Here is a 14,917-nt window from a genome sequence, read left to right as displayed (position 1 = left end):
CGGTCTAGATGGAGAAATTGATCCATGGATCCGGCCAAACGAATCAGATCTTCTGCTACCAGTGTATACTGTACATCTTTCTAAGCACCTCTCTCTCTTATTCCCTCTGTCTCGCCCTGGATGTTGATGTCCACCTTCGCAGTCGCAAACTTGCGACTCGGCACCCTCTGTTCAAACAGCACATCGAGCTCCTCAAATGTCCGCCCACGTGTCTCCGGCATACAGAAAAAACAGTATATAGCACACAGAGCACTCGTCCCAGCAAACAGAAACCCCATTTTCCCTCTCCAGTCCCCCTGGTCCTCGTTCATCGCGTACGGAATCACGACGGCAAAGACAACAGACCACACAAAACATGCCACGGTCGCCAATGCAATGGTAAAACCTCTCAATCGGGCGGAAGATACTTCAGCTAAGAGGACGTAGCAGAATGGTCCCAGAGACAGATCATAGATGAACGTGCACAGCAGCATAAGCGCACACTGCGCCCACGTTGCGGCAGCTTGTCGAGGAGCGAGATCAACGGCGCCAATGGCGAAGAGGACAACCGCTAAACTGCAGCAGCCAAAGAGGTACATCGTCCTCCGACCGAGGTACGAGAGCAGAAACCAGGAGATGCATGTCCCCATGAACCCGATCGCCGTCAAACCCAAATTCATCGAGAATGCATCCGCCGCATCTAATCCCGCAAGCTCCATAAAGTGCACCGCATAGCTGATGAAGAACACATTACCCGTAAACGCCTGCATGCTATACGCCATAACACAGATGGTCAGACGTCGCAGATTCGGACCGCGAAAGCACTCGAGGTAATGCGGCCGCCCACTCTGAAAGCTCTCCTCCAACCGCAGCGTCTCCCGAATATGCGCAAGCTTATGCGCAACATCAACATCGCTCGTCGCAAGACGCCGCAGACTCTTAATCGCATCGTCCTCCCGCCCCTTCCGCACAAGCCAATACGGCGGATCCGGCACAAAATACACCAGACTCAGCATGATAACCGGCAGCGCCCACTGCGCCGCAATGGGAATCTTATACGACATGGTCGTGGCAATCGGCTCCGTCCCCTTGAGAATCCCACTCGCCACCAGACTCCCAATACTAAACGCCAGATTCGTCATCGTCGCCGCGAACCCGCGCAGCACGAGCGGCGTCACCTCGCCGACGTACGCGCTCGCGCAGATGGGGTAGAAGGCTATGATGCACCCGTTCACCAGCTGGCCGACGAAGAGCTGTGCCGGCGTCTCGCTGTAGAATTGGATGAAGATAAAGCCGATCGAGCAGATGCTGCAGATGGCGATCATGATGCGCGGGCCGAACCGGTCGTAGGCCACGGCTGAGAGGAGGGCGCCCACGATCGCGCCCAGCAGGTTCGCGTAGTTGAAGGTCGAGATCCATTGCGCGGCCAGCATGTACTGTCCTTCTTTCTCGTTGTAGTAGCCGTAGGTCGATTTGAAGATGTCCAGTCCGACCAGGCCTTTCACGACGCCGCCATCAATGCCTTTGAGGACCGTTGCCTGGAGATTGTCAATAGTGTACTCTGATGAGGGCAAAGAGTGAAATGTACCAGATTCATGAACATCCCCCAAGAAAGCGCAGGCCAATGTCGACGGGCGGCATCCCAGAAAGTCAGGCTGTGCTCATCCTTGGTGAACTCGTAGGAGAGCTCGGCGTCGTGGATGTCTGAGTCCGAGTCGGCAGGGAGGACCTGGACAAGGTGCACTTTTTTGTCAGACCCTGAGCCAGACATCTTCGTCTATTTTTCCTATAAGTTTGGAACTCATTTTCTTCACATTTCTCGCAGTCGACGAGGTGGTTGAGAAAACTGCAGTTTAGCAGCTCTTGGCGCGGGGCAGATGCAGCCAGCGATAAGCCTCTTTTGCAGGCATTCTCATTGGTCGGATCTATACTCCAAGTCTCCAAGGTCCTCAGATATTGCAGACAGTCATGCAGCTGCTAAGACTTACTATCAGATGCATGATGCCGATAGTTGATCTATACAGATACCATACTCAGCATGACTCGGAAAGTTCCCGCTGGAAGGATCCTGTGGCCACTGGCTGGGACCAATGGTCTGCCCCTCGTCCAGACTCAATCCATTTGCCGAATTTCTGCTCCGGGCCCAGTTTTATCGACGAACACGGCAAGTGCGGTGCTGCTCAGCCCCCCTTCCCCAGGTGATCCAGGGGAAGCTCTCGGATTGTCCCCCGCACCCCGCGCCTTCCGTTCGTGCGATGCTCGAGGTTGGACCGATTGCTGCTGTGCAACCGTAACATCTCAACTCATAACTCCTACTAAGAAGTATGGGCAACAGCGGAAGATATTTCGGCAGAAGATTGTTATCAGCTTCTTCAGCTGAACATCCTAACTGATTAGTGCTCGACTAAGCAGCCTCATAATAGTGCGGGGTATCTCACCGTCACCAATAATACCGTCGATCCCCAGCTATCTCCCCCCTTGCCGGTCCCAAACTCGGGATTAACCTGGGGCCCCCGCTGTGCTCACACTCCGACCAGCCTGACTGGCCTCCCCGAGCCTGCGTCCCGGGTCCAAAATAAGCTCTGGGGAGCTGATCGTTTACTGCTTTCCCTAATTAAACTGCCGTCCTGCGCACCCGGGGCCGTCTATATAAGCAGCTTGATCTCCTACCCCAGATCCTCTCCCCAGACTTCTCACTTGATACCCATTTCTATACCTTAGCAATCATGCCCCTCGACACATCCACCTTCCACAACGTCATCAACGGCGAGCTCAAGAGTACTGCCTATACCCGCCACAGCCTGAACCCAGCAACCAAGAAACAGAATCCCAATGTCCCCATCTCCCGCGAAGAAGACCTGAACGCTGCCGTCGACGCAGCAAAGAAGGCCTTCAAGACATGGTCTAAGACCACCTACGACGATCGCCGCAAGGCCTGTCTCGCCTACGCCGACTCCCTCGAGGAGAACAAAGACGCCCTCGCTGCCCTCCTCACCCAGGAGCAGGGTAAACCACTTGACCAGTCGGCCGTAGAAGTCGGCATGGCCATCAAGTGGACGCGCGAGCTCCCAACCATCGAAATCCCCGAGAATGTCCTCCAGGATAAAGACGACGTCAAGATCGTGCAGCGGTATACCCCGCTCGGTGTCTGCGCCGCAATTGTGCCCTGGAACTTCCCTGTTCTGCTTGCCATTGGCAAGATGATCCCTGCTGTGTACACCGGTAACGCGGTCATTGTCAAGCCGTCTCCCTTCACGCCTTACTGCGCCCTTAAGCTGGCTGAGCTGGCCATCCCCCACTTCCCCGCTGGTATCGTCCAGGCCCTCAGCGGTGGCGATGACCTCGGTCCTATGATCACCGAGCACCCCGGCATCGACAAGATCTCGTTCACGGGCTCCACAGAGACAGGAAAGAGGGTTATGGCCAGTGCCTCGAAGACGCTGAAGCGAGTTACCCTCGAGCTGGGTGGTAACGATGCAGCGATTGTCTGCGACGATGTCGATCTTGACAAGGTCATTCCCAACGTACGTCCCCGTCCCCTACTAACCCCTCTTACGACACTAAGCTAATGAAAGACATAGCTCGCAATCCTCTCCTTTCTAACCTCCTCCCAAATCTGCATGATGATCAAACGGCTTTACGTACACTCCAAGATCTACGACGAATTCCTCAAGAAGTTCGTAGCATTTGTGTCCAACTTCAAGACCGGCGCTGGCACAGAAGAAGGCGTCTTCATCGGCCCTGTCCAGAACGCCATGCAGTACGACAAGGCCAAGAACCTGTTCGAGAGCATCAAGCTTGAGAACCTCACGACCGCACTCGGCGGCACCATTACAGACTCTGAGGGGTACTTCATCAACCCCACAATCATCGACAACCCGCCTGAGAATTCGAGGGTTGTACAGGAGGAACCCTTCGCCCCCATCCTCCCGGTATTGAAATGGACCGATGAAGACGAAGTCATCTCCCGTGCGAACGCCAGTGAGACGGCCCTGGCGGCGAGTGTTTGGTCTCCAGACCTTGAGAAGGCGTCCAGGATTGCGAGCGAGTTGCATGGTGGCTCTGTGTGGATCAATACCCATTTCGAAGTCAGTCCCTTTGCGCCGTTTGGAGGGCATAAGAGCTCGGGCATTGGGGTTGAGTGGGGACTTACGGGTCTTCTGGGGTATATGAACTCTCAGAGTGTGTGGACGAGGAAGGGGTAGATTGTCTTTTGTTGTTTAGATACCTTGATTATGAGCTTATACCAGTTTATACTACATCTGTGGAGAATGTACCATACACATCGCCATAGAGTCTTTTGCAACATGGTATTCTCAAGTGATTTGGTTTGCTAATGCCTTCGGGGCAACTCCGAGACCGTGATGCAGCGATCCACATGCAGAATGCAGGGGGTCTTGGCTTAGGTAGGGATAGACAGTGCTTTTCTCTGAAAATCGTCTATTTGTCTTACAATCAACCAAATAAGGAATAAGAAATATTCCTATATCTATCATGTCCCCACGTATATGGTAGAATTCTCTTGTTAGTGGCCAATTGCGTACCTATCGGACTATAAAGTTGGCAGCCAAGTCAACCATGTGCTACTATATATAATCGCGCATTTTGCCACGATTACTGATCACACCAGACAATGGAAGGGTGCTCATCATAGAGTATACAGGTCATCCGAGCTACCCGCGGAGCTCATATGAGCGTCACCCCCACCACGTGATGCCAAGGCCATTATTAAGCAATAATGTTTTAAGCAAGGTTAAAAAAAAAATACTAAAACTTTTTAAAATCTAAGATTCTTTTTTTTTATTATTTTTAAAGATATAAATATCCTAAGCAGTTAATAATTACTTATTAATTACTTTATTATTTTTTTATAAGTATAAAGTTTTATATACTTATAATTAACCTTAATAACTATATTAGCCTAGAGCTCCTTAATAATAAACTAGGTGTTATAAGTATAACTAAAATTAACTACTTAATAAGTAGTTAAGAACTAATAAGTACCTTAGGAAGAATAAATTTTAATTTTTCTTACTTAGGCTAAAAGTAACCCTTTTATTACTCTTATTTTAAAATATATTAATAATCTACCTAAGTATCCTATAAGTAATATTTATGGCTATATATATATTATTACTAGTAGGGGCCAATTGCAAGCAGAATTAAAGGTAATAATATATAATATAAGTATTTCTTAAGTAATTAGTAACTAGTTAGATACTAATAATTACTTAAATATAATATATAAAGTTCCAGAAATATAGGGCAAAGTAATTAGTATTTTATTTATTTTTAAACTACTAGGTTAAGAAGTTCCCTATAAAATACTCTGGTATTTATTATTATAAATTCCTAGCCCTGTAACTTAAGGCATATTATTATATAGCTGTTAATAAGAGGATATAAGAGGAGATTTAAAAGTATTAAAGTAATATATAATTACTTAAAAATAATATAAGTAAGAAAAATACTTATAAATAAATTACTAGCTAGTAAGTAGTTTTTAAGTAGTTATTAATATACTTTAGCTATTATTAGTTAAAGGTTATATTCTTTTAGCAGGGCAATACATGTATAAATTAGATTTTATACTATAAACCTGTTTTTAAAAGGTATACTTAAATAATAAGTAACTAAGAATCCTAAGTACTTAATAATTACTTACTAACTGCTTATAAAATATAAATAGTATATATACTTTATATATTAAATGTGTTAATAATACTAGGGGGCCTTTAAGCAAGCACTATTAAATACTTATTTAGGGTTATACTATTTTAAACCTTTAATTTCTTAAGGACCTCTTTAATAATAATACTATACCACTAAGTAAGGAATATGGTTTATTTAAACTAATGCATTTGCGGAGGTAGTTTTATGGTAAGTAATTACTAAGTAGTTATAAACTAGTTTCTAACTACTTTATAGCACGAGATTACCTATAAAGGCCAGGGAAACTAGTATATCTAGGCTATAATATTATTTTTAATGCTTTAGTACCAGTAAATATAAGGCAATATCCTTATATTTTATTTATATCTTATAGGGTTTATAAACATCCTCCACCTCCTTTATTAAAGGCCCCGGAGCAGATCCTTTAACAGGTAAAGAAGGTTATACAGGAGATTAATAATTTAAGTATAATAATAAATAAGTAATTATTAAGTGCTTAATAATTACTTACTAACTTTTAAAGTAAAATTTTTTTAAAGTCCCTAGCTTAAGTATTTCTGTTTATAGTTTAATATATTTACTTTAATAAAAATTTATACTAGTTTTTATAATAAGAATTATATAGCTGCTATTATTTAAAAGTAGTAGTTACTTTCTTATTTTACTAAACAGGATATTAATAAAGTAATCTTCCTATAAAATATAACCCCTGTTATTAAGGTAAGTAATTATATACCAGTCCCCAAGCAGTTACTAATTATTAAGTATAATATTAAAAGTATGTCCAGGAATATTACCTAGATCCTAAGGGTATTATAATTTTTTATAATTATAAAAGCTAAATTTAACTACTAGCCCGCTTATAACTTTTTTAAAGTTAATATATTATATAAATAACTTTAAAATAAGAAAATAAACAAGGTTATATTTATAACCTTTCTCCTAAATTAAGTAAAGGATAAGTAATTTCTAAGTAATTAACTAGTAGTTAGTTACTAATACCTTATAATTATTATACTTCTTTAAGTTTTTACTAATATAAATAGTATAAAGGGCTATTATTTTTTATTTAAGTATATTTTTATGCTTTTTAAAAAGGTCTCTGGCTTGCCTATCCTATTTAACTACCTGCATGGGTGTGGTATTTATGGGATTATTATTAATATAGATTCCAAGCAGTATAGTGGTAAGTGCTTGCCAAGCAGTTAAATAATACTTATTAACTTTATTAGGCCTTAGGTAGTATTTATTAGAGATTAACCCTAATAAGCATGATATTACATAGTAACTATAACATATTATTATATTTTATAGGGTTTATTTCCAGCGTAATATCCTAAAGGCTATTAGGTTAATAAATAAAGGGTCATTACTATAAAGTTAAATAATAAAGTTACTATTATATTAATTAAAGGCCTAGTATAATAAGATAATGGATCTTTTAATAAGTATAACTACTATCTAACTACTTAAGAATTACTTATTAACTTTATTAGAGTATAAATCACCCGTGGTATAAAATTAGGTTATTTAAAAAAAGGCAGTAATAATTAAGGCAGGACTAAATAAGGCCTGCTTTAAGATTAAGCCTACTTACTTTAATTAGCTTTAAAATTATACTAATATAATAAAGTAGTCTTATTATAAGGTAAATACTTTAGGGAGGTATTTTACTTTAGTTAAAGTAATTAAAAAGTACTTACTAATTACTTAGTTTTATATTTACTAACCTATTAATAGTACTGCAAAGCTTAATAAAAATAATATCTAGTAATATTAAAACTTCCTAGATTTTAATATATATTACTTTTATTAAATCTTAAATATAAAGGCTGCCTACCTTTAAGCTTAATAAAGGGAGTATAAGTACTTGCTAAGCACTTGCTAAGTACTAAAGCTTACTTTAATTATAAGTAATTATAAGTAATAAAAATCTTTTATAAAAGCTAAATTAAGTAGTTAATCTAGCTCTGGCTAGTAAATATATTTTATATTATAATATTCCTTTTAATATAAAAATATAAAGTAAGTTAAGTACTTGTTAACTACTTAATAACTAGTTAATAAGTACTTAAATTTATAATTTTTACTCTTATTCTTTACTAAGTTACCTTAGCTAATAGCCTATTTTTTAATAATTATTATAAAGAGCTTAAGCTTCACCAGCTTAAGGCAAGTATTAAAAAATCAGAGAAGAAGGTATAGTATAAGTAACTTAAAAATAAAAGGTTAAAGCTAAAGCTTATAAAAAGGTAAATAAAAATTTAAAAGGTATAAAAAAGGGGTACCTAAGTAGTTAGTAAGTAGTTAATAAGTGCTTTTTCTAAGTATATTATATATTTTTTTAAAATACTTTAATAATTATATATAATAAAAGATAAAAGACCTAAGCACTTATTAACTACTTATTAATTACTTAAAACTTTTTTATCATATATATATATATTATATTTATAATACTACCTTCGGCTTACTATCTTCTTTATAAAATATATATAAATAATATTATTTAAAAAAATATTAATTACTTAATAATTATTTATATATTAGTTATTTACTTATTACCTAAGTACAGGGCCTTACTAAGTAGTATTTAAGTAGTTTTTAAGTAATTTCTTAGCAGCTACCTTTTTATTTACCTGGTTCTTAGGCTTCTTAGTTACAGCACGAGGGTGCAGGTTATTATAATTAAATAAAATAAAATAATTATATTTATTAATATTTTTATAGTAATTAACACGGCTACTACAGGACTTATAAAATATAAAATACCCTATATAAATTATCTTAGCTTTTATATTAATAATATAAACCTAAGATTTAAGCAGTTAGTAAGTGGTTAAAAAGCAGTTAAGAAGTACTTATAAAATTATCTTTTTTTTTAGGGAGGGCAGGAAGGGCTCCGGGGGCATGGTTTAGGCTTATAATAACCCTAGTAATAGTATTATTAGGATTAATACTAGTAAATAGCTTTTTATCTTACTTTAAGTAGTTAATAATTAGTTATTAAGTAGTTAGTAAGTAATTAAAATATATACTAGCCGCCTTATTAATAATTTCCTATAAAGCGCGGCCCCTAGCATTTTTAACTAGTAGCAAGATATTCTTATATAAAGTAATATAAGTACACAGGTTATTAATAAATTTATAATTATGCTAAATAATTCCCAAGCAGTTAATAAGTAGCTACTAAGTAATAAAAAAGTAGTTTAATAGTAGCCTTAAAGTAATTAGGGATTTTATAAAATATTTTATTATAATAAAAATAAAGGTAATTATCTTTGTCCTAAGCAGTTCCTAAGTAGTTAGTAAGTAATTAAAAATATAAAATATAATATAAAAAGACTTATCTTTTTATACTTAGGCAGCTTTAGGCGCCTGGCTTTAACTTTATAAAGGTACTATTAATATTACTTTTAAATTAATAAATTAGTAATTAAAAAGCGGGAAAAAGTAATTATAATAAAAAGGGGGCTTAAAATAATAATTATTAAGAAGTTTTAAAATACTTAACTTATATTTTTTAAAAGTACTGCCATACTAAAGTTAATAATATTAGTAAGTATTTTAAAAAAGGTAACTCAAGTCAAAATCTTTCTAAAGCTTAGTTATGGGTCACGTGACCGCCAAGACCATTACATAAGCCATTTCAACTTGAGCAACCGAAAAGACAACACTGGCTGACCTGCAACCTCCTCATCATATGCCTGGTACAGCCAATAACCGCTTTTTCCATCTAAGTTTCGAAGACTTTGCTTGCCATCTAAAACAGTATATTTTACCTATCTATCTATGTTAGTCGTCTCCGACCCCGGGTAAAGTGACCACGAACCTCTCCAACATTATTCCAATATAACAAGTGGAATACCCCTCGGAATGTGAAACGCCCGTCCTCTCTAGACCGATCGCGGGCCGTGTAGCAATCGTGGCTACTTCCCGATCCGGGGACGGTCTGGTCTGGCCTTGGTGGGGTTAGGGCTTCCTCCGCCCCCAAAGTCAAACTAACAACAGTCTAACTATGGAGTTACAGACTAGCCCAGGCGCTGATGAGTGATCAGCAAAGTCAATTTATCGTGCCCAGCAAGCGAGAGTCGCGCCGAGTCTTCAGCCGTTCGTATTCATCCCGGTGACACATGGAATGCAGACGCATTGTCAGGTCTTCTTCAGCCTTACCGTACCGTATCTGCATCTGCATCCTCCGTGCAGCTCAGCCGCAGAGCAAATCCCGGTCCTTGCGTAAATCATCCAACTGTTCTTTCAGTGTCAATTTCAACTCACCGAGTCCCCAGTGGATCAAAAACAAATGATAATCCCGCGTGACATCTAACCGCCTCCACCATCACGAACGGGCCACGGGCTACCACGGGCTACCGCGGGCCTAACGATCTAGCCCAAGATAGTCTCCTGCCCTCCTAGGAAAACTATACTCTCATTCGCAAACACAAGTTGAATCCCCGCCGCCGGATCGGGCCCGCCTCAGCGCGGACTGCGACCGCGCCCCAGCCACGGCGATCCTCGCCTCGTTTTGTGAACGCTGCGGGCCTGGCTGGCGCTGCGGCGGTCCTCCGGGCACCGAGGAGGTTGCATAGTAGCACAGGTGTATAGGCTATGCAACGTGTCGTGTCTCAGGATGCGACTTGGATGGCGCTAGCAGGGATGTTTGCCATAGTATCAGCCGGGGCGAAAGTAAGGTTGAGGATGAGGGATATTTGTACGAGGGCGACATGTGTTTCGTGTGCTCGCGGACCGGAGTTCAAGCGCAGGGCAGGGGTATATAACCTAGCACTGGGATACTTGTGGGCGATCTTCTCTGAGCTCAACTGACAACCAACATCCTACTCGGCGTCTTCTAACCCTGTCCGACCTCAGGCATAGCACAGGCACCATGTCCTCCAACAACCAAACCTGGGACTTCATCATCGTAGGCAGTGCGTCCCCTTCCATTTCCCCCACTCCCCAATACAATACATCCTAACAAACTCCAGGCGGCCCCTCGGGCTCAACGCTAGCCTCAAAACTCGCCCTGAGCGCCTCGCAACCCCGCATCCTCCTCCTCGAAGCCGGACACCGAAAAGACGACAAGACCCTCCGCGTCTCCGGCAACAGATGGACAACCTTCCAACAAGCCGACATGAACTGGGGATACAAAACAACCCCCCAGGAACACTGCAACGGGCGCGAAATCGACTACAGCCGCGGCAAGGTCCTCGGCGGCGGGACGGCCATTAATTTCGGGATTTACACGGTCGGCGCGAAGGACGACTATGATGCCTGGGCGGAGATTGTGGGGGATGACTTGTTCAACTGGGAAAATATGAAGGGGCGGTTTCGGGACATTGAGAGCTTTGACACGGAGATTGGTAATGAGGCGTATCGGGCGTTTGCGGCGCCCGATCCTGAACGGCATGGGAAGAGTGGCGCGCTGAAGCTGAGTTATGCGGAGGAGTGGGAGGAGGATCTGCCGCTTGTTATGGAGGCTTTCAAGGAGGCGGGTGTCAAGTGGAATTTGGATCATAACTCGGGGGATCCGATTGGGGTTGGTATGGCGATTAATTCGGTGTATAAGGGGGTGAGGAGTACGGCGGGAGATGTCATTGATGATGCGCTTGCGCAGGGGAAGGGGAATCTTGAGGTTAGGACGGGCAAGACGGTAAAGAGGGTTGTCTTTGAGGGGGATAGGGCGGTTGGTGTGGAGGTTGGGGATGAGATTTGTACGCTTTCATCCCATGCAATTGGAAACTTGTATGGTATGAGTGCTAACAGACGCAGTCTACGCTTCAAAAGAAGTCATCCTCTCCGCCGGCTCCCTCGACACCCCGCGCATCCTCATGCACTCGGGCATCGGCCCCGCCGCACATCTACAGGAATTCAACATCCCCGTCTTCAGAGACATCCCCTGTATCGGCCAGGGCCTCCGCGACCACCCCTTCGTCCCAATGTGCTTCCTCCGCAACCCAAACACAAACAACCGCAACGCCTTCTACGGCTCCCAGTCCGCCATGGACGAGGCCATGAAACAGTGGCTGGTCGACGGGTCCGGACCCTGGGCACAGCGCGGCGCGCAATTGATAATGGGCTGGCTGAAGAGCGAGACTGTCAGTGCGTCAGCCGAATTCGCGGCTCTCCCAAAGAATGTGCAAGACTTCCTTAATAAACCAACCGTCCCACACTACGAGATCTCAGCTGGCTTCCCGCTGCACATGCTCGCCCCCGGCCTGACAACTGACTACAGCTACGTTTGCCTGCTTGCATTCCTAATGAACGAGCAGAGTCTCGGCGAGGTGAGGCTACAATCCTCAGACCCCGAAGTCCCCCTCCTCTTCAACGCAAACTTCCTCGCACACCCATTCGATCGACGTGTCTGTGTTGAATCAGTCCGTGAACTCCTCGCCCTGACGAAACACGACGCCTTCGCAAAGGATACGGTTAGCATGATCCTCGGCCCTGCGTCCGAAAGCGACGAGGATATCCTCGAGCACTGGCGGAACACCATCGCGTCGTCGTGGCATATGACGGGGACCGTGAAGATGGGCAAGGAAGGCGACAAGGATGCGGCTGTGGACAAGAGCTTTAGGTTTATGGGGCTCCAGGGTCTTAGGGTTGCGGATATGAGTGTTGTCCCTGTTCTGGCGAATAATCATACGCAGGCGACGGCGTATGTTACCGGTGCGACGGCCGCGGATGTGCTTATTCGGGAGTATGAGCTGGAGAATGTGGCGAGTCGGTTGTGAGGCTGCTGAGGAGATCATCGATGGATGCCATGACAATTGGTTTGGGTTGGGGTGGATTCGTCTAGATTGTTGTTAGCATGTTTGAATATCACATTGTTTCTGTATTGAGTGCCAACGGTCATACAAATCTAAGATATCATTAACACCAAGCAGCGGAGGAGGCCGAATGCTCACGGGGGAGTATTGAGTAGAGACTACCATAGTCCGCGGAAGTTATCCAACGCATACCGCTACCCGCCACGGCATGGTAGGCTATTGGAGAAGATTATGGTACCTAGCCCTAAGGCTAAGCGTAGTTATAGCTGAACATTAAACATGGCACGTTGGCAATCACAAGAGCAAGCAACAAGAAAGCCGAACACCTATCGTACATAGAAACATACACTCAAACGACATTCCAAGCACCATTCAGCCCTAGCCCAGAAGACCCCTATGCACATCCCCCGGCCCATGCGGTGGGAGTCTCGACGGACTCAAATCACGCGTCAAACGCCTCACGCGCGCAATATCAAGTCCTAAGCGGCGGAATAGGAGTTCCAGCTCGGGGTATCGTTTCATGGCCAGCCCAATGTATTCCGGATTGAGTTCATCTCTGCGCGCCTGAATTGCGTGGCCGTAGTGAGTAGCTAGCCAGCGTAGGTCCGCAGAATCGTGGAATTCGTCCCGTGTTGCGGCGGCGCGGAGCTTGCCCTTGAAGATCAGGAATGGGTCGAGGAAACTGGTGTGTCCTGTCCCGAAGTGCTGTCCTTTCACGGTGCGGATTGTTGTTTGGATGTTGTCCATTGTGTACACGGCGCCTGACGCAAGTACCATAGCCCACGATTAGCCTGGTAGATCTATGTGAAGTAACCTCAAACATATGGTAGGTAGGGTTGGAAGTTGAACTCACCCGCAAACTTCTCACAGAAGACCTCCACAAGGACCAGATCATTGCGATCATGGCTATCAGACCACAGAAACGCAACGTAGTCCTGCCATTCCTGTGGGATAGCGACGAACCCGCCTTTTCCGTCAAGGACTGCGAGGATCTGTTCTTTGGTAACGGAAGCCAAGCAGTCGATGTCTTTGCTTTCGCGGAAACCACCGAGCACACTGATTGCGTGGCCGCCGAAGATGCCGAAGGGGATGTCTGCTGCCGCGCGCATGCGGTGCAGGGCAATGACTGCATCGTTGAGGCAGTCGCGGCGCATTGTGGGTTTCGATGCTTGAGAAGGTGGTCTTGAGTCGAAGGGTTTATCCTTAGATAGAGGCTGATTGATAAAATGGTTAGAGGAAGGGGAGGGCCGGTGCGTAGTCCAAGACAGACGTTGACGGCCAGCTCATGTTTATGCTGTTTTCGTGAAGGAGTACGGGAGCTCAGTGGTAATATTATCATTCACTATACTGAGATCGGCAGAGGTGCGAGTGAACGGGGCTCCTAGGTATAGTAACTACCCTACCCACAGCAGCTACACCACTGCTCAGGAGAGGGCGTATGCCTGCACCGGTAGCATGAATAATGAATTCATCAACTACCTTAGAGCTAAGCGTAACCAGGCCTTGGGGGGCTACAACCTGATGCATGTTCGAACTGCGAATTCCATAAGAGCCTCTTAATTGTTCATGAGTACTAATGTTTCCTCCGCCCTACATTGGCTTAAAAACGATAAACGTGTTAGAAGCCAGACCCAGGCACCGACTTAGAATCAGGAAGCATCCCTCTAAAGCATGGATTGTCCTTATATGGTGATGCCTTCTCAGCCACCAGCTGCGATGCCATCCTCATCTTCAATCCACAACTTGTCCAGATCCATCCCATCCACCTACTGCTCGACAGCTATCCGCGCCATGCAGTTCTCCAACTCGAAATATCTTATGCAAAGCCCAACGACGGGAAGAACACAGGTCAACGCGGAACCAGTAGAAGTTCTATCTCGCTCTGTGGCAGGATATCCAAGATCTCGTCGCCGCGAGACAGAGCCAGTCTGAGTCTGTCGCCAGATGACACGAGATTTTGATTTAACGGCTAGAGATGCAAATAGAAGTCCGGGAACAACACAACTCGAAGGAAGGTGTTTGGCGCCTAGAATATTCGGAAGCCTCGTTTGTATTCGGTGTAGATGTTGTAGTCCTTGATTCCGAGCTTTTCGAATACTGGGAGGCCGCTAAGGACCAACTCAGCTTGAGGCAATAAAGCTGTAGGGACGCAAATCTCGAGGTCTTAGACATGTGTTCTACGAAGTTCTTGAGCCAACCCGACCTGGGGGTGCTTACACGGACAATCCGGAGAACATTGTAAAAGTTCAATGCTATCTCGCCCACCACGCACACGGTGATTTGGCTATCCTGTAGATGAGACACAATGTGTTGGATGAAGGTGGCGGCATTCATATGCATGATAGCAGTTGTGATCCAAGCAAGGAAGAAAAACCCGTAATTGCATTGGCAAGTGTTACAACTCTTTGAACAGATAAAACGCTGGTGGACTACTACCATAGTATGTATGAAAGAAGTCTCTAGTCATTTACCTCTAAGAAGCATGTGAATGTTCCAAA

At 44.0% G+C, this 14,917-nt stretch overlaps 4 protein-coding genes across 4 annotated transcripts; 2 read left to right on the top strand and 2 right to left on the bottom strand.

The window, feature by feature from the left end:
- Window positions 1-80: 80 nt before the first annotated feature.
- On the bottom strand, window positions 81-1,750 carry BDW74DRAFT_175681 (putative MFS alpha-glucoside transporter; the record flags this gene model as incomplete). The annotated part of the gene is made up of 2 exons (XM_073728413.1): window positions 81-1,517; window positions 1,568-1,750. 2 exons carry the CDS (start codon window positions 1,748-1,750, stop codon window positions 81-83), a joined length of 1,620 nt encoding a protein of 539 aa, XP_073586619.1.
- A 955-nt stretch (window positions 1,751-2,705) lies between these two features.
- BDW74DRAFT_189289 (aldehyde dehydrogenase family protein) lies at window positions 2,706-4,184 on the top strand (the record flags this gene model as incomplete). The annotated part of the gene is made up of 2 exons (XM_073731941.1): window positions 2,706-3,503; window positions 3,561-4,184. 2 exons carry the CDS (start codon window positions 2,706-2,708, stop codon window positions 4,182-4,184), a joined length of 1,422 nt encoding a protein of 473 aa, XP_073586618.1.
- Window positions 4,185-10,417: 6,233 nt separating this feature from the next.
- BDW74DRAFT_189287 (GMC family oxidoreductase) lies at window positions 10,418-12,484 on the top strand. Its single transcript, XM_073731940.1, has 3 exons — window positions 10,418-10,580; window positions 10,638-11,363; window positions 11,422-12,484. The coding sequence occupies exons 1-3, from the start codon at window positions 10,538-10,540 to the stop codon at window positions 12,381-12,383; spliced, it is 1,731 nt and encodes a 576-aa protein (XP_073586617.1). The 5' UTR covers window positions 10,418-10,537; the 3' UTR covers window positions 12,384-12,484.
- Window positions 12,485-12,797: 313 nt separating this feature from the next.
- Window positions 12,798-13,573, bottom strand: BDW74DRAFT_175678 (uncharacterized protein; the record flags this gene model as incomplete). Its single annotated transcript, XM_073728412.1, has 2 exons — window positions 12,798-13,180; window positions 13,273-13,573. 2 exons carry the CDS (start codon window positions 13,571-13,573, stop codon window positions 12,798-12,800), a joined length of 684 nt encoding a protein of 227 aa, XP_073586616.1.
- Window positions 13,574-14,917: the final 1,344 nt, after the last annotated feature.

This window comes from Aspergillus multicolor, assembly GCF_047715735.1.
Source record: "Aspergillus multicolor strain CBS 133.54 unplaced genomic scaffold BDW74scaffold_5, whole genome shotgun sequence".
In the NCBI taxonomy this organism is placed as follows: Eukaryota; Fungi; Ascomycota; class Eurotiomycetes; order Eurotiales; family Aspergillaceae; genus Aspergillus; species Aspergillus multicolor.
This window is presented reverse-complemented; position numbering and strand designations above follow the sequence as displayed.

Bases quoted from the DNA above. Each gene is read 5' to 3' on its own strand.
- BDW74DRAFT_189287 (XM_073731940.1), top strand. From the start codon at position 10,538: ATGTCCTCCAACAACCAAACCTGGGACTTCATCATCGTAGGCA. The intron at 10,581-10,637 runs GTGCGTCCCCTT...AACAAACTCCAG, and splicing joins GGACTTCATCATCGTAGGCA to GCGGCCCCTCGGGCTCAACG. The intron at 11,364-11,421 runs GTACGCTTTCAT...TAACAGACGCAG, and splicing joins GGAGGTTGGGGATGAGATTT to TCTACGCTTCAAAAGAAGTC.